This window comes from Episyrphus balteatus, chromosome 3, assembly GCF_945859705.1.
Source record: "Episyrphus balteatus chromosome 3, idEpiBalt1.1, whole genome shotgun sequence".
Taxonomy (NCBI): Eukaryota; Metazoa; Arthropoda; class Insecta; order Diptera; family Syrphidae; genus Episyrphus; species Episyrphus balteatus.
Genome location: NC_079136.1, coordinates 97792446 through 97809683, shown reverse-complemented (window position 1 = coordinate 97809683; position 17238 = coordinate 97792446). Strand labels below are relative to the sequence as shown.

At 31.4% G+C, this 17238-nt stretch overlaps 3 protein-coding genes across 4 annotated transcripts in view; 1 reads left to right on the top strand and 2 right to left on the bottom strand.

Moving 5' to 3' along the window:
• The window catches only part of LOC129913203 (chromatin-remodeling ATPase INO80), a 53294-nt gene that overhangs the window by 11908 nt on the left and 24148 nt on the right, over positions 1-17238 (top strand). For both annotated transcript variants that reach the window (XM_055991759.1, XM_055991760.1), the window contains exons 10-12: positions 12410-12568; positions 13062-13164; positions 13460-13542. In XM_055991759.1, the coding sequence (XP_055847734.1) occupies positions 12410-12568; positions 13062-13164; positions 13460-13542 (345 nt within the window). The remainder of the gene's footprint in view (positions 1-12409; positions 12569-13061; positions 13165-13459; positions 13543-17238) is intronic.
• LOC129913206 (putative serine protease K12H4.7) lies at positions 1438-4426 on the bottom strand. The gene is made up of 7 exons (XM_055991762.1): positions 4163-4426; positions 3918-4099; positions 3590-3825; positions 2281-2512; positions 2058-2224; positions 1693-1977; positions 1438-1627 (listed from the first exon to the last, which is right to left on the bottom strand). The coding sequence occupies exons 1-7, from the start codon at positions 4370-4372 to the stop codon at positions 1521-1523; spliced, it is 1419 nt and encodes a 472-aa protein (XP_055847737.1). The 5' UTR covers positions 4373-4426; the 3' UTR covers positions 1438-1520.
• LOC129913205 (putative serine protease K12H4.7) lies at positions 6665-8634 on the bottom strand. Its single transcript, XM_055991761.1, has 7 exons — positions 8295-8634; positions 8044-8225; positions 7750-7985; positions 7458-7689; positions 7234-7403; positions 6875-7165; positions 6665-6820 (listed from the first exon to the last, which is right to left on the bottom strand). The coding sequence occupies exons 1-7, from the start codon at positions 8493-8495 to the stop codon at positions 6702-6704; spliced, it is 1431 nt and encodes a 476-aa protein (XP_055847736.1). The 5' UTR covers positions 8496-8634; the 3' UTR covers positions 6665-6701.

Below are 17238 nucleotides of genomic sequence, written 5' to 3'. Positions count from 1 at the left end.
AACAAACTGTGGCATACAATTTTCAAATAAAAAAAAAAGCAGTATAGGTACAAAGAAGAGGAATCAGCAACAAAAATGATGAGCAGTTGTTGGCGTTGCAAGAAATGGCAGAGTTTAATTGATTTATGAAGTAAGACTGAATGCGACATTTGTCGTTTGCACATATAGAAAAAAGGTTGTTTTTTTTCATCGGTAAAGGTAGTTTGTGGTGTGTAGAGCTCTACATCTCGGTACGGGTACCTCTACTCGATAGTCAACCGGTTGGTTTGAACTTTATGTACTCCTCGAATCGAGCAGTTGTAGGCTTAGAGTGCTTTTATTTTTATTTTCATTGCCAAACCGACTCGTTTATGGAATTTTCATAACAGGTTGCATTTGATTTTTGGTTTGGTGTTGTATCTTTTGTTTGTTTTTGTACTTTCAACAAGAAGTTGTGCAAGGGAATTATAAGAGTAGACAGAAGTTGGAAATTCCTTAGATATACGTGGATACCCTTATTAGCAATTATATTTATCAAAGACGTCTGCAGAACTGAGAAGCTCTTGTTTGGGAGTGTTTTGTAATGCGAAATGATTTTCTGATATTTTATTTTTCTTTTGTAATTTTTGCATAAAGATGGTAACATTATGGTGCAGTTTAATTAAGGATTAATTCATTTGTATTTATGGCTTGGATCTCTTGTGCAATGGGAAAAAGATAAAATATCAAATGAGTGACAACAGCATCTTTACATTGATTTCAAAAGGCTTTTGGATTTTGGTGTGTTTAATCCATGTCTGAAATAAAATTAATGATAATGTCGTATTGCGTTAACAAGAAAAGACTTTTAAGCTAGAATGATGACAGTATTGTCAATAGATCTGATCCAAATGCTGTAGTTGTTTTATTTGTTACTTCTTCCACCCAATACTTAGGGGATAAATACTATCGTTTTCACAAGTAGCTTAACTGTTGGTACCATAGATCTCAGATATTTAAACTTTTTACACTTCAGAAGAACTACTGAATTAAATGTCAGGAACTGCCTTTTATATAAACTGTAAAAAAGATATATAATAAACACAGTTTTTTGTCATGGTATCATTCTGAAAGTCAGCTCCAAGTAATTTTATAAGTATCGCTGCAATTATAAGATATTTCAACAGTGTAGAGGAACCTTTAAGGTTCTATTAAAAAAGTTTAAATGACCTACTTGTCGCATCATATATAAATCATTTTATTGTTCCAGCCACTCAAGATTATAGATCATAAATTCAACTTTAATAGCTTGTCAAATCCGCTTTTAATTCAACTTAATAATAAGCTTATCATGTTTTATCTTTGATATATAGTTTATTAAGGTAGGCAATAAAGTTGTGATTATCAGATTAGTGGTCTTGAAAATGCCATTCTTATCGTGTCTATTAAAAATACCAAGAAGTAAAAAAAATACTAACATTACAAATTTTATCAATTTTTATTTTAGTTTTTGATTTCAGGGAATGTATTACCTACAATTTTTGTTCTTAATTTAAATTAAACTATTTTAACCATTCCCGCACTAAGTTTGCGATATTTTGCTTAGAAGCTCTCATTTCAGATGAATCCGATGAGCTAATTGATCCAAAATCCTTACAATGAGCATATACTATAAAAAAAAAGAGATGTATTTGTTTAAACAATTTTTCGTATAATGATCGTAAAGTAACTTACGAGGGATAACAGTAGCCTTATTAGAATCTGTAATTCCCATTGAACTCCATGGATCTAATTGACCATGAGTAATGTAAACATTTTCTACATTTGGATTTAATCCACCAAAGTCTTTGTTAGATTTATCAACATTTTGATGAATTGTCTCATTTGTTATCTGGTACACGTCATTACATGCAGCTACATATAAATCTACAGGAAATTTGCTTCCAAATGGTTGCGCCGAAGATCCGGACGTTTGATACCAACCATATTCATTGCAAGTTTGGTAATACCATTGTCGCACTGGAATAGTTGATACAAATCAGTCAATGATGATTTTTATTTTTTTAAATTTAGATGTTTGCTTATTAAGAGAAACTTACTCATTCCACTTGTGTATGATGACTCTGATAACGATGTCACCAGGGCTTTGTATGAAACATCTGAGCAACCTGATGTTCCAAAATTTCTCAAAACATATTTAGCAACCCCTGTCACATCATCTTCTCCTTCCATAATACTTTTACAAGCATTTTGAATATCATTTTTGCTAAAAACAAGTTAAGTTAATAAATCATTTTTATGTTATAGAAAAAATGTACACACCTGTGAGTCTGAACAACTCCAGCAAATAAATCAGAAATTTCACTAAACAAAGTCCAAACATCTAATTCATTCTTTTCATTAAAATTATTGCAAATTTTTAACATTGCTTTGACTTCAGCACTTCGTTTATTACTCATCATTTTTTCAAGTTCAGCTATACCATTTTGGATTCTTTTGTAACATGCTTCTCCTCCAACAAGTTTAATAGATTGTCCAGTGACTTCTTTATATTCTGTAAAGAAAAAAAAATTGTTACTCTTGCGAAAATTTTAAGAAAATATCAGTTTTTTTGGTACTAATCTTGAAAAGTTTGCTTTGTATGACATCAGGAATTACAAAGTTTGACCGAATTAGAAGTGTGAAGATCTGAGGAAGTTTATTCTCAAAGAATAGAACAAGACCGATCAGTTTTTGTTGACATGTTTGAAGGGGAGATCCTGATAACTCCGTCAAAAAGGCCATATCATACAATATTCCAATACGACCGCGAAGTAAAAAAAAAGAACCGTAACTTTGATCACTGTTGCTGAATTAAAATTTTTTTATTGCCGATCAATCCAAGTTGAGCCTTTAAGGTTTTCAGCCGTTTACTAAGATATAAAAGATTCTGTTTTTTAAATGACGCGATCATGTATACGCTTGTGCCTTAAAAAAATGACTTTTGAAAAACTTGGATCATTGCATACAGTCAGTCCTATCGCCAAATTTATGGGAACTTTTTTTACCCGGAGAAAAAGAATTACCCCGGAATAGAATTTTCCCATCGCGAATCTCCCACGAACTTTTTTTCCCACAAAAAAAATGTTTCTAATATTCAAATGCTTTAATGATTTCCGAACTTTTTCCATAGAAAACATTATTCACGATAGCTTTTTTCTGGGGAAATTTTTTTCGAAGATATTTCGCGTTAGCAAAGTTCCTTCCGGGGAATTTTTATTCGCGATAGGGCTGAGTGTATTTTTATTTTAATTTTGTAAAAACGTTAATTTGATAAATTTAAACTCAGTCATGTATTTTATTTTTCCGAAATCGTGACAGACCTATGTAATTTGTATCAGTGCGGGATTACCGTATTAGTACAATCTTATCGATCAATAAATCAACACTTTTAACCCATTGTAATTTCTAAAGCTTCTAAACTTTTTCGTTTCATCAGAAAAATATTTTTAAAAATTTTCGCTTTAAAGTTTTTTTTTTTGTGAGAATTGCAAAAACATTGTAGTTTAAAGGTTAGAAGTTAGGAACTTCAAGATTATTCTTTTAATGAATTAAAATTGAACGTAAATATTAGTTCTGATAAAAAACTTACCAACAAAATCAACTTTTGCCAAAAGTGGAGCACTTGAAGACCAAGCTCCAACAATCAAATTCGGGTACAATCGCTTAAACCATGTCACCATTGTAGCTGAATAAGATCCACCTGTCAGAATAACTTTAGAATTTTCCATTCCATTTACAGTTTTCTTAATAGTCGTGATAAAATTTGCCAAATCAGCCAAAGCTTGTTTGACATCCAAGTATTTAAGGTTTTCAGTACGAAGATCACTGAAAAATTTGAATAAGATAAAATAAGGCCAAATGTTTTTATTAAAAAAATAAAAAAAATGCTTTATGTAAAAATATAATTAAGAAGTCACCTCGTTGGTTTGCTTTCGCCATAAAACCTATGTTCTGTGTAATACAATGCTCCTTTGTGTTCCTTGGCCATATCGTACATGTGCCCACCTGTAATGTATCCACTTGAAATAGCCCATTCTCCACCGACAAATATAAAAATTGGTCCTCCAGGGACAAAAAATTCATCGTTGGACATATATCGCTGGAAGAGGTTTGATTTTATTGTAAAAAAAAGCTCGGAAAAAGTACACCCAACAATACTAACCATTTGCCATGTTCTTGTTTCTTTTGCATCGAAATTATCCAACTTCTGATCAATCCAGCTGGTTTTGACTTGTGCTCGGGTTTTGGTCAATGGTGGTGGAGGCTCCTGATGTAAAGATTTAAAATTTCTTTCGAAAATGTTTGAACTTTCAACTACTGCTCCTGCTGCTAAGCAGATAGTTGCGAAAATAACCGATATTGTTAGCTTCATTCCAAATTAAACGACCGACTTGTGCTGAATGAAAAATAAATTCTTCTGACAATTACCACGAGCTAGTTCATATAATTGAATAAAATTTATGGTCCTCTGATGAATGTGTTATCGAACTATATTTTTATAACTTTAAAAAGAATTATTATCGATTAAAGTTGCATTTGACGTCGCTTATCAATTTTCACTGTCGAAACGTTTAGACTTTGTTACTATTGACTGTTTTATATCCTTTGATAAGATTGATCCTTCAATGTTATAATAAACTAAATAATAGTAGGTACTTCCCATTAGAGATGTTTGAGTGTTGTATCTTGTATTGTAAAAGTTGTTGTAATATCCGTTCATAGAAAATGCCAACAAAAACAAGCGCCAAAGCGAAAATTCTTATCATAGGACATAAAACACTTAATTTAGGGACTGATTACGCTGTGAACTTCAGATAGTGATTAGTGTAACTCATTTTTATTCACCTTGATTACCGAATTACCAAATCCGGAAGTGAGATTGAATTCGTCAGGTTTGAACTACTTTTGATGATGACACTGTAGTTTTTGAGTAGCACGAATTCGCTCCCAACGCAACGTTGAGAAGAATCTAAAAAATGCGTTTTAAAAAACATTGATAATGTTATCTTATAATAATAGATGAAAAAATAAGCTTATTGTTGGAAAAACTCTTTTAAATGGTTTTAAATTTAATTTCTTGTACAGCAAAAATGTTTATATTTTTTTTTTTATAGAAAATTGTAGGAACCGTGTTTTCTTATTGTATTTTTTTTTAATTTTTCAAAAATTTAAAAGAAATAGTATATCTATACTTAAGAAATAATTTTTCGCCACATAAAAGCAAAATAAAGAAAAATATCAACCCGTTTTCAAAAACTGAATTTTTCAAAAGGTAGGTATTTTAAAAAATTTCGTTTTAAATCGGTTAAATCATTTAGGTCCAATTTATTCACTCTCCATTATTTTTAAAGGCTCCATTAAAAATTATAAAACTGTCAAATCGCATACAAATTTTAAAATTTCCCTTTTTTAATGGTGACTTTAAATTTAATGGAGTGTGAATAAATTGGACCTTAGGCCCAATTTATTCACTCTCCATTATTTTTAAAGGCTCCATTAAAAATTATAAAACTGTCAAATCGCATACAAATTTTAAAATTTCCCTTTTTTAATGGCGACTTTAAATTTAATGGAGTGTGAATAAATTGGACCTTAGTAGAAAGTCAGAAATCAAGCAAACGGTTCTATGACATGTACCTATCGTTATCATGGGTTACAAAATATTTTTTTTTTTAATTTATAAATTGGACCTTATTTTTTTTTCAATACGCCACATTTTAATAAGAAAGCGAAACGCTTCATTGAAAATCATGACGAAAATAGTTTAAGCAATGCTTGGTTGCGGTAAGACTATGAGTGTGACGGACAAATTCCATATAAAACGCTGTATGGGCGGTAGAGTGTCCCATAATTTTATGATGATTTTTGTTCCTATTTCATCGAAAGAGGTATCAAAAGTTGCGTATTAACGAGTAGGATTTAATATGATCTTACTTTTTAATTTGATCATAACTTTTCGGGCTTTAAAAGACTTTAAAGGATACAAATAGAACATTTATATAATCGGTGGTAGAGACCCAAAAGTTATCTAGAAATTAAAAAGTAAGTATACCCTCAGACTCTTCTCTTTAATACGCAACTTTTGAGACCTCTAAAGATTAAATAGACCCGTAAATTTAATTTATTTATAGAGTTCAGACTTTAAAGCAGATCTTTTCATACCCTTTTTGATTAGAAAATCGCAAACATCAATTCTTTTAACGAGTCTATTTATTTAAGAGCTACTCGTTAATACGCAACTTTTGATACCTCTTTCAATGAGATAGTTGCAAAAACTAAAATCATCATAAAATGGCGGGACACTCTAATGGCCGGAAGTTTTTCGTATCCCGAAGGATGCTGAAGCACATCGCCTTAGAATGATGAATTACTAACAAAACAAAAATAAAAACTTAGAAACCGATTTACTTTGGTAAGGAGCACCTAAAACAAAACTTGCAGAATGTTATACCGATTAAAATAAGCTTCTTAAATGGCGATTCTACCAGAAAAATGACATAAACGTTACGCTGACTCCACATTATTTTGATCAACACGTTCAGCATACGTTCCAAATCGGCATACTGACCGGTTAAATTTGTCCAAAATATTCTAACTGACGCATATGGTATCAAAAGTTGTTAGATTCTAAGAAAAACACCAGATTGTTGGATAGACTGTTTTACTTTTTATGAAAAAAATTAAAAATCTACAATTGGTTATTATGAAGATTCAGGCTTCAACCAACTGCGTACTAATTCTGCAATTTTTTCCTTTGATGCTTTCATTTCTTCTGTATCAGTTGACTTGATTGAACCAAAGTCCTTGCAATGTGCATGTACTACAAAAATATAATTTTAGGAATAAGGATTATAAATTGAAGTATCAATCTTACATGGTATCATTGTAGCCTTATCACTATCAGTTATTCCCATAGCATGCCATGGATCCAATTCACCATGAGTTATATAAACATTTTCCACCCCGGGGTTAAGACCACCGAAAAATTCATTTGTTTTCTCTGCATTTTCATGCATAGTTTTATTATTAAACTGTTCACCGTAAATATCATGGCAAGCATTCACGTAAAGATCTAAAGGAAATTTCTTTCCAAAAGGTTGAGCTGTAGAACCAGAAGTTTGATACCATCCATATTCATTGCATGTTTGATAAAACCATTGTCGATCTGAAATGTTATTAAAATTGATTTTATATCACTTCGCTCCTCTTTTCTGGTGATAGTTTTCAACTTACACATCTTATTAGGATTGTTGTCAGCCTTTTTCAGATCAGATATCATGTCTTTATATGAAACTTCTGAACAATTTGAAGATCCACTAAAAGAAGCTATGAAGTTTGACATACCTGTCAAATCATCTTCACCTTCCATTATTCTTTTACAAGTTCCTTCAATACTCCCTTTACTTTATAAAAAAAATAATTAATTTTGTATGCATTTTTTAAACAGAATGTTTTACCTATGAGTTTGAACAACTCCAGCAAATACATCCGAAATTTGACTAAAGAAAGTCCAAACGTCTAAATCATTGTTTTCGTCAAAATTATCACATATCTTAAGAAGGCTTCTCATTTCTGCAGCCCGATTGTCGGTTAACATTTGCTCAATGGATTCGATACCATTTTTGATTCGATTATAACAATCTTCTCCACCGACTAGTTTAATTGATCGTCCAGTAACCTCTTTATACTCTGTTAGAAATCTCAAGTCTTAAACATTTTGTAAGAAAGTCAGTATTTTTGAACAATTACCAACAAAGTCAGGCTTTGCAAAAAGTGGTGCACTTGATGACCAAGCTCCCACTATCAAATCCGGATACAAACGTTTAAACCATGTCACCATTGTCGCTGAGTAGGAACCTCCTGTCAAAATAACTTTTGAATTTTCCATTCCCGGGGTTGTTGATTTGACAGTTCGAATAAAATGTGCTAAATCAGCCAAAGCTTGTTTGACATTTAGATATTGAAGATTTTCCGTTTGAAGATCGCTAAATTTTGCAAATTCAATCGATCACAATCACATTGCAAATTAATTAAAATTCTTACCTTGTTGGTCTACTTTGTCCATAGTATCTATGTTCGGTGTAAAAAAGATATCCCTTATGTTCCTTTGCCATATCATGCATGTGTCCTCCTGTCAAATAGCCACTTGAAATTGCCCATTCTCCGCCAACAAATATGAATAACGGTCCTCCCTCTTCGAAGTACTGTTCATTCGCCATATATCTCTATTTGGATGATGGATGAGTTTTATTATTAAATGTCAAAAAAATGCACATATTTTCCATCTGTCAAACCATTTTCCATGTCCTCGTATCGCTCTCGTTGAACTGATCCAATTTCTGTTCGATCCAACGTGTAGCGACGTCAAATCGACTGGTTGCCGGTGGTGGTGGAGGTTCCTGATGCAGGAGATTAAAGGTCCTTTCAAATATTGACGAGCCATGACAGCTTGACAAGAACAAAATGGCTGCGATTGTAGTTCTTTCGATCATCATTCTAACACACAGTTGGTTGAAGGAATGAAAATTGTTGTAAAAACAACTGACTTTTATTCAAATGCTAATGAAGGTTCCGTTAGTTGACGATTGTTAATAAGGTGGGCGAATTTAAATTTCTAATCTGAACTTATAAATGGGGGTTATTCAATGTTCCGGTAGTTATTATCTACAAAGGTGTTAAAAAGCAATTAACAGTGAACCCATACTGTGAAGTTAACACTTTAAGGGGTTTTCTAATTTATTTTGATTTAGGCTAGGCGCACACATGCGATTTTCAGTCGTTGCTACTAAAAAATCGCAGTCGCAACATAAAATAACCGTGCTCACACTTGCGACTAAAAAATCGCGCGACTATTTTTTATTGCAAGAAAAAACATTATGTTTGGTCGAAAAAGAGTTGACCGTGTTTCGATAAAATGCATCATCTCAAAATCAAAAGAGCCAGGAGATACTCACTGTTCAAATCTAATGGTCAAATGACCGCAAAGAAAACAATCACGAAATCCGTTCGTAATGGAATATTTCATACAAATGGTATCTACGATCGGATTTTATGATAAGGTGAATTCATGGAACAAATGTAAGCTCTGGTAAAAGTGGTAAAGTGATACAAGTCTCAAAATTTGGTAAGGGTTTGACAGCTTGTTTACCAGATTAGAAATAGAAATAGATTCTCTGCAATGTGTATGTTTGTATCTTATTTTAGGCCCTACGAGTACCATTATTTCACCAAAGCATTGTATACTCATTCTATAGTACTGGGTAAATTTCTGAGGGTTTTCTCTTTTATGAATTCTATGGAATTGTCCTTTTAAATTTCCTATGGTTTATAACTATCCACTATACAACACTTTCTAGTATATCCATTATTGTACTTAAAATAATTGTTCCAAGGGTCGCACGCGCGGGCAGGTGCATTATATACTTTATAATATATCCTTATGTGCAGCAAAAAAAATCGCGAAAAATAGAACCGGATCCATTTTTTTAAACTTTGCGATTTTAAAATCGCAAGTCTGTGCGCTCTCATTTAAAATAATGTGTTTCATTTCTTGCGTCTAAAAAATCGAGTGGTTGAAAATCGCATGTGTGCGCATGATTTGGCCTCTTTGCGACTGCTACTTTTTAGTCGTTTTCAGTTTAGTCGCAAGTGTGTGCACAACTATACTGATCCATTTGTTCCATTTTAATTTGCGACAGTCGCGTCGCCAAAAAAATGGGACATTTTTCAATTTTTAAATCGCGGCTATTTTTTAGAAGCATGTGTGTTCACCGGCATTGAAATCCGTGTGATCCATTTTTGCTACTGAATAATCGCACGACTGAAATCGCATGTGTGCGCCTAGCCTTAAATTAAACAAAAGCGTTTGTTTTAATGAGATAACTCGAACAAATGGACAAAATACATTAAATTGATATGTCAGAAGAGTTAAAATGAGGTAGAGAATTAGTTGCTCTTATCTTGGCCCCAGTGTTCATACAGTCTCTTAAAGATTTCTCAATTTGTTAGGTTAGGTTGGGTAAGATTTGATTAGGTTAGGTAACGTTATTCAATTGGGTTAGTGACACCTAAATCAAAACTGCTGCAATATAATCCTCGTTTGATCACCAATAAGCAGGTGGCCATGGCACAGAGGAAGTAGATGACTGCAACGCCGGCATTGTGGTTTCGAGCCCAACGGTCAGCTCAGAAGTTTTTTAGTTTTTAACTTTGAAACAAATCACCATGAAAGTGACTAAATTTGTTTTAATTTATGTGTAACTTAAGTCTTGAAATATAGCACTTTCAAAGTTATTAATATGTCCAAGAATTTTGAAATTGTGGTGAAGTCAAAAAAATCTACTTTGTTTCAAAAAACTCATCTTGAAGTTCTTACATCTCAAATACGTGACGTCATAGATTTTTTTTACTTCAAATTCGAATAAAGAAAATTATAATCTATTAGAAATATACAGGGTGATTCAGGAGTAATATGCCAAAAAGCTAGAGAGTGTAGGTAAGGTCGAGACAAGAAAAAAATCGTATGTGAGGATGGGGTCTATTCCCCTTCGTTTAGCGGCGAGGGGCAATATAAAAAAATATTGACTTATTTTGGAAAAAAAATTATTAAAAATCAACGGTTGTACTTACAATAACGTGCTATACCTTTTTGTTAAGCCAAAACCCTAGTTTTTTACAAACATTTTAAACAAATCCATTTTATGGCAGAGTTTTTGAAAAATTAATTTTTAAAATCAAAATTTTGAAAAAAAATTGGAAAAAAAAATGTCAAAGTAATTTTTTTCAAAATTTCATGTAATTAAATACTAATTTAGTTTTTAAAATTCGATGCTCTTATTTATTTTGAAATAAAAACAGAAAACAAGATTTAAAAATATCTTGTGATTTTCGAAAAATTAACAAAAAACCAAAACTACTTTTTTCTAAAAAACCTCTTTATTTTTTGATTTTACATGGCTGGACTTGTTGATAAATTAATTTATGAACATTAATCATTCGTCAACTATTTTTTAAACATTCAGACTTAAGTAAGGATACATTAAAGCGATACCGTATTGGATTAACCCTGAATTGATCAACCCACAATTGAAAACTTACCTGACAATTTTTGTTACTATGTCTGGGGTGCTCGCCGCCCATGGATTTTTTTCCAAAATAAGTCAATTTTTTTTTTTAACTGCCCCTCCCCGCTAAACGAAGGGGATTTTTTTCTTGTCTCGACCTAATCTACACGCTCTAGCTTTTTGGCACATTACTTCTGAATCACCCTGTATATTTTGGTTCAGCTAAAATTAAATATTCAATTTTACTGAACAATTTTTTTTATTACATATTTCATGTTTTTTCAATCTTTACTTCAAAAATTATTTTTGACGCCAAAAAGCACGAAAGTCACCACTGTGTATCGGCGTAACGGATAATAAAAATTTGTATATAATCGAACAGTGAATAAATTGGGCCTTAGTTTATAAAAACTCATACATTTTTGTTGAAAAATTTCTTGTAAACGTTTTCCTTTATTAAAAAAGAGTTAAGATTTTTTTTACTTGTGTTATTTAAACCGTTTATTTGTCATTTTTAGTATCAACTTATCTTTAATTTACACCATTTTTAAGCTTACCTTTTGAGGAAAGAGTCAATAGGAATCGCTTAGTATGTGACGGAGGTTTCAAACTGAGGAGACTAAAACCGTGTAAATTAGCAGCCCTAATACTTAGTATGAGCTTTACTTGTATTTATACTATCTCTTGTATTTGATAAGTTTGAGTAGTTTGAAAAATTATTCTCACGCTTGTAGATCTTTATGTTTGTCTTCAAATATGGTGGGATGGTTTCCAAATTGAATTTTTCGTATCAGTCTGTCCTGGCACCAAAATAGGTTTTTTTTTCAAGGACCATAATTATAATTTCTCAAAGAATTATTTTCTATACAGAAGCTACTCGTACTCTTTTCATTTTGATTTCCTGTCTCCTTTCAAATGTATATTATCCTTTTTTTAATGTCCTTCCAGTAGCTAGAAATTATACATCCACCGGATATATCGAACATGATTTTCCCTCCATTTTAACTCCTGTAATTGGATTCGGCAAGAAGACAAGAAAAGAAAAATCCATTCGGCTCAAATAGTTTAACATAAAAGGATCACGTTTATGCACTTTACGAAAAAAGGATGAATTTCGTTCCCATTATCATTGTCTCTCATTGGCGCATCTTTTTGAAATATTTTATTTTTCAATTTTCCTCACGTGCATCAAAATGAACGATAAAAGAGACACCCTTCTCTCAATTGAACAAAAATAATATATTTAAGTCTTGAATGAATATCTTTTGAATTAAAAGAAAAAAAAAATAACCCCCGTTTTATATTGCTGCATACAAATTAATATTCTGTTTAACCCCTTTTTCTAGGTTATCTTCTATGACTCCGATTGGAACCCTACTGTCGATCAACAGGCTATGGATCGTGCACATCGTCTGGGACAAACCAAACAGGTAACCGTCTACCGGCTCATCTGCAAAGGTACCATCGAAGAAAGGATTCTTCAGCGAGCGCGGGAAAAGAGTGAGGTATGTACGTTTTGTAAGAAAAAAATTAAATTACCACAATAAAGAGCACTACAAAAAATAATAATAATAAAAATAAAAAAAAAATACATTACAACCACCAACCGATTGTATGTACTTGCCCGCATTTGTTGCGCACGTGCTGCATGCGGTGCTATGATGCTATAATGCGATGGAACATGATCACTTTTAATGCTATTTATGTAAATTCTAACCGGAAGCTTGGTTCCGATAGCAGCAAGGCGGGCGTGTGATCTTCAAAAAAAATAAAAAAATATAGAAATTAGAAAAAAAAAGACAAAGAAAGAATAGACAAATACACAATTACCCATCTTTGGTAGTTGGATAGTAAATTGGCGCCCGTTTTATGAGATTATTAATATTTTATGGGTTTTTTCTCTGCTTCTCTTACATTTCAATGGCTCTGATTGTTTCATTTGATAAAAGATAATAATGGTGTTTTCTTGTGTTTGTTTTATTTTTATTTTACATTCAGATCCAACGAATGGTTATAAGTGGTGGAAACTTTAAGCCAGATACACTTAAGCCAAAGGAAGTGGTGTCTTTGCTCTTGGATGACGAAGAAATAGAACTTAAGTGTAAGTATACAGTTCGGTTCACTAGACTAGACACATTCAATAAAATCTTAAATTAACTCTTAAACAATTCTAAGTCGATACATACTTGGAAAAATAATGAGAAAAAAAAGATCTATTGTCATTATAAATATTTTTGATTGATACATAAGCAAAACAAAAATGAGTTTTCGACTGTACCTAAGCAAGTTAACTGCACTGTTTTAATTTCTAATTTATTGAACAAACTATTCAGAAAGCATTAATTGTTTTCTTTTGTGTATTTTTAATTCTACATTATTTTTTGTTTTATTTATAGATCGTCAAAAGACAGAAGAGGGTAAATCTGATGAGGTACTGCCTAAGGATAACAGCGAAAAGAAAAGGAGGCTCACTACCAAAGTAGGTCGAATTAATTTTGTTTCTTTTTATTATATATATTTTAAGTTGCGGATTTGAAAAAAAAACTGCGTGTTTTCTTTAAGATTTTGTGAAAATCATTTTTAGAACCTACATTGAATGAAAAAAAATAACAACATAAAAATATTGTTTAGTTGTCGATAGAAGCTACCGATTTTAGTATGTATCCGAAATAATCTGAACCTGCAGGTATGGATTTGAAATCAATTCCAAAAACTTCGACTATTTTAAAACTTTTTAGTCAAGGGTCTATTTTTTTAGCGAACTACATCAACATCAGCTATAAAAATTTAAATTTCAAACACATCATTGAGTGAAAAGTATAAAAAACACTGGTAAACAATGATTTTTAAAAAGAATTTTTCGCGTTTGCTCCGAAACCGAGATTTCTCCAGCAAGTCACATTTTTTGAGATAGGTATTTGAACACGAAAAAAGCATCAAATTTCATCACCGACGCATTAAGTAGTGCATCAACAATTTTTAAAATTATACCTCAAATAACATTAGAAAACATGAAAACAAAAAAACATAAACACTGAATTGCATGAAATCAACATCTTATAAGCACGTGGAATGAATAATTTGCTTCTTTCCGTTATGTAACTTATGTTTAAAAACCGCAACTATTGAACCGACAACTAAATAAAGGTCCTTTTCATAGTAGACCAGGGTCGATAATTTTTGAAACCAAAAAAAATCATAGTAGAATGAAACCCATTGGAAAAGGAGGTGCATATGATGAAAATTAAAGGAAAAATAAATTACGGGAGAGCCGAGTTCGGGAAGTGGGTGGGTTGAGTTTATAATGGTAAAAAATGGTATATCTCGATTTCCGGCAAAACTACAAATCCTATAGAAAAAAAATGTATGGCAAAGTTGTAGATAATAAAAAGATCTACAACTTTTGTATCAACAATTTTTTCACATAACCTCAAAATTTATGTGAAAAATTCAAAAAACCGAGTTTTTGGTTTTTTATTTTTATCTTTTTTAAAAACAAAAATTTTTCTACGAAATTTGGTGAAAACTTACCCAAATACACTGTAATTAATTTGATTTAAAATATTAATTTGTTCACCTTATTTTGACGTAATACCAAAAAAACACCCTAATTTTCAATCGAAAATTCACGTGTCAAAATATCAGCTTTTTTCAAAAAGTCGGTGGGCATTTCGTTCGTTAAAATGTCTATTTTCTGATGGTGTAAAAAAATTGTACATTAGTATACTATAGAACATGTTCTAGTAAAATTCAAAAAATGAAAAAAGCTTGAATTCGAAAAAAAATTTTTATCATTGTTTACAATTTTGGCCTATTTATTCAAATTTACACTTTAATTACTCAAAAAACGTAAGATTAATCAATGTTACATGAAATCTTACGTTTTTTGAGTAATTAAAGTGTAAATAAACGAAGTCATAACACAAGCAGTTTTGAATATTTTTTTTAACTTTAAATTACGTATAAGCAATAGTTTTGATTTTGAGTAAAAAAAACGACAAGTAAATTAAAATACTTTTCAAATAGGTACCCAAGTTTTAATATTTTCTAAAGGCGCGTTTTTTCTACAACTCAGTAGATACTCTTTTTTATTTTATTCGAAAAACAATAAAAACAAATACATACTTACTTGTGTAATTTTTATTATTGTTTTGCGAATAAAATGAAAAATGAGTGCTACTGAGTATTAGAAAAAACACGCATTAAATGGTATTAATTCTGTGCGGGATGTTTTTTTGGATTTGTACTAAATTTCAAATAAAAGATTCAAAACTTAGAGCTGTTATTATTACAAGGTGCATACAGAGATTCACTAAAAAGACGCCATTTTGAAATATTTTTTCTATCAACATTTTTGTAATTTCATTTTAATACTTGCCTCATAATCATAACCTATGTAATTATGAAGTTTTTTTGTTACCAACTTTCTTTCAAGTAAAAAAAATCCAAAAAAAAAACTTTTTCCAGCATTTTGAATTGTGTAACCCTTTAAATGCATATTTCGATGGAAATTCTACACTAAGATATTAATTTTGGATCTTAAACTAGTTAAAATATTGAAAAGTTAGTCCAAGTTTAAATTTGTTAGTACTTTGGGCCATTCACCAAAACTAACATAATTTTTGTATAAACAAAACACCTAATTCTTAAACACTTACTTTTCAAGAATGGAAAAGAAAATTCACATGTTTACGAGTAAAACCTGTTGTTGGCATTTAATTAAAAAAAAAAAAAACGTGTTCTCTTTTACTTTTTCTTACAAAACAAAAACTATACACAACTTTCTCTCAAGGATTCTCTCACACCCGTTTCCTGTCACGAATATTACTCGGTCCTTCACATAATACCTAATAATTTTACCCTAAAAAACAACCGTTGTATAAATGTCCTTATAAAATGCAACCGAATCTACCTCAATACACACGCTTACCATGACCATCAGCATAAACACATCCATTAAATGCAAGCGTATCCACTTCCCCATAAATTATAATTTTGGAGAAAATAATGGCCCTCGGGAAATTCATAATACAATTATTATTCGATTTCATATAGATGATGTACGATTGTGCATTGTCCGTTCAGTCGATTGCTTGAACCTGCTTCACGACTTGGTCAACCGAACAGGTGGATTTTTCCATACTTACTTTTGTGTGTGATGTTACGATGTAAATAATAAGGTTGTGATGTTTTCATATGTCCATTCGGTTCTCTTCCTAATGAGTGTAAAAGCGTCACGGTCCATTTTTCGGCTAATGTCAAGGTGCATCCGAGGACTAATTGTTTTTCCATTGAATACCTGTTTTGTATAAGAATTTGATAGCATTCTGATATTGTTATGTTGGTTGTTTCTTCATTCAAAAACAAGTGAATTCAACTTTTCTGTCATTTTCTAATACAAGTATTTTTGAATGAAAGAATTTTGAATGAAAGAAGGCTGTTCGAAAAGATCAGTCCAAACCTTTTGTATAGGTACTTTTGTACTTGCATACCTATTATAATCTCCGGTTAAGGGACTATTTTTTTGGTTAAAAAAAAAATCGGTTTCTGGGATTTGATCTCGGTGTTAACTTTTATTTCAAAAATCAAGATCGCAAAATGATTGTTTTACGTTCAAGCTTGACAACCAAGAAGAAAGTGAAATAGAAGTCTGCCATGAACCTGCAGTTTAATTTTATTTGTTCTCAATTATTGTGTCTTGTCGTGTTCTTGTACAAAGCAAGTTCGTCCGACCGAGTCGTATACTTAATTTTTTTTGTTTATTTTTTAATTTATTGTTATATGAAGTAAAAATAAATTTTATTGTATACTATATAAGAGGAAAGTTTTTTTTTTTTTCATAAAGTTAATCGAGATTTCTAGACAAGGGAAGAAGACAGGGCCGTGTCTTCTTGGCATCGCCATCAACGGTCTCGGTAGATGACTTTGTTCATTCAATGGAAGACTGATTATTATTACTGAAGAAGGAACAGAAGAAGACGAAGAAAAAAAAAATGCTTCATATACCACAAGAAATGGTATCAGACGAAGATGAAGAGTTCGTCTACATTTGCTACACTTTAACTAAGAACAAGAATTGTATACCCTTCTAGGTGTATCTCCCCAACTATACATACAATGAAACAAGAACGCTTTGGAAATCATAAACCGTACAAGACTTATTGACAACTACTTT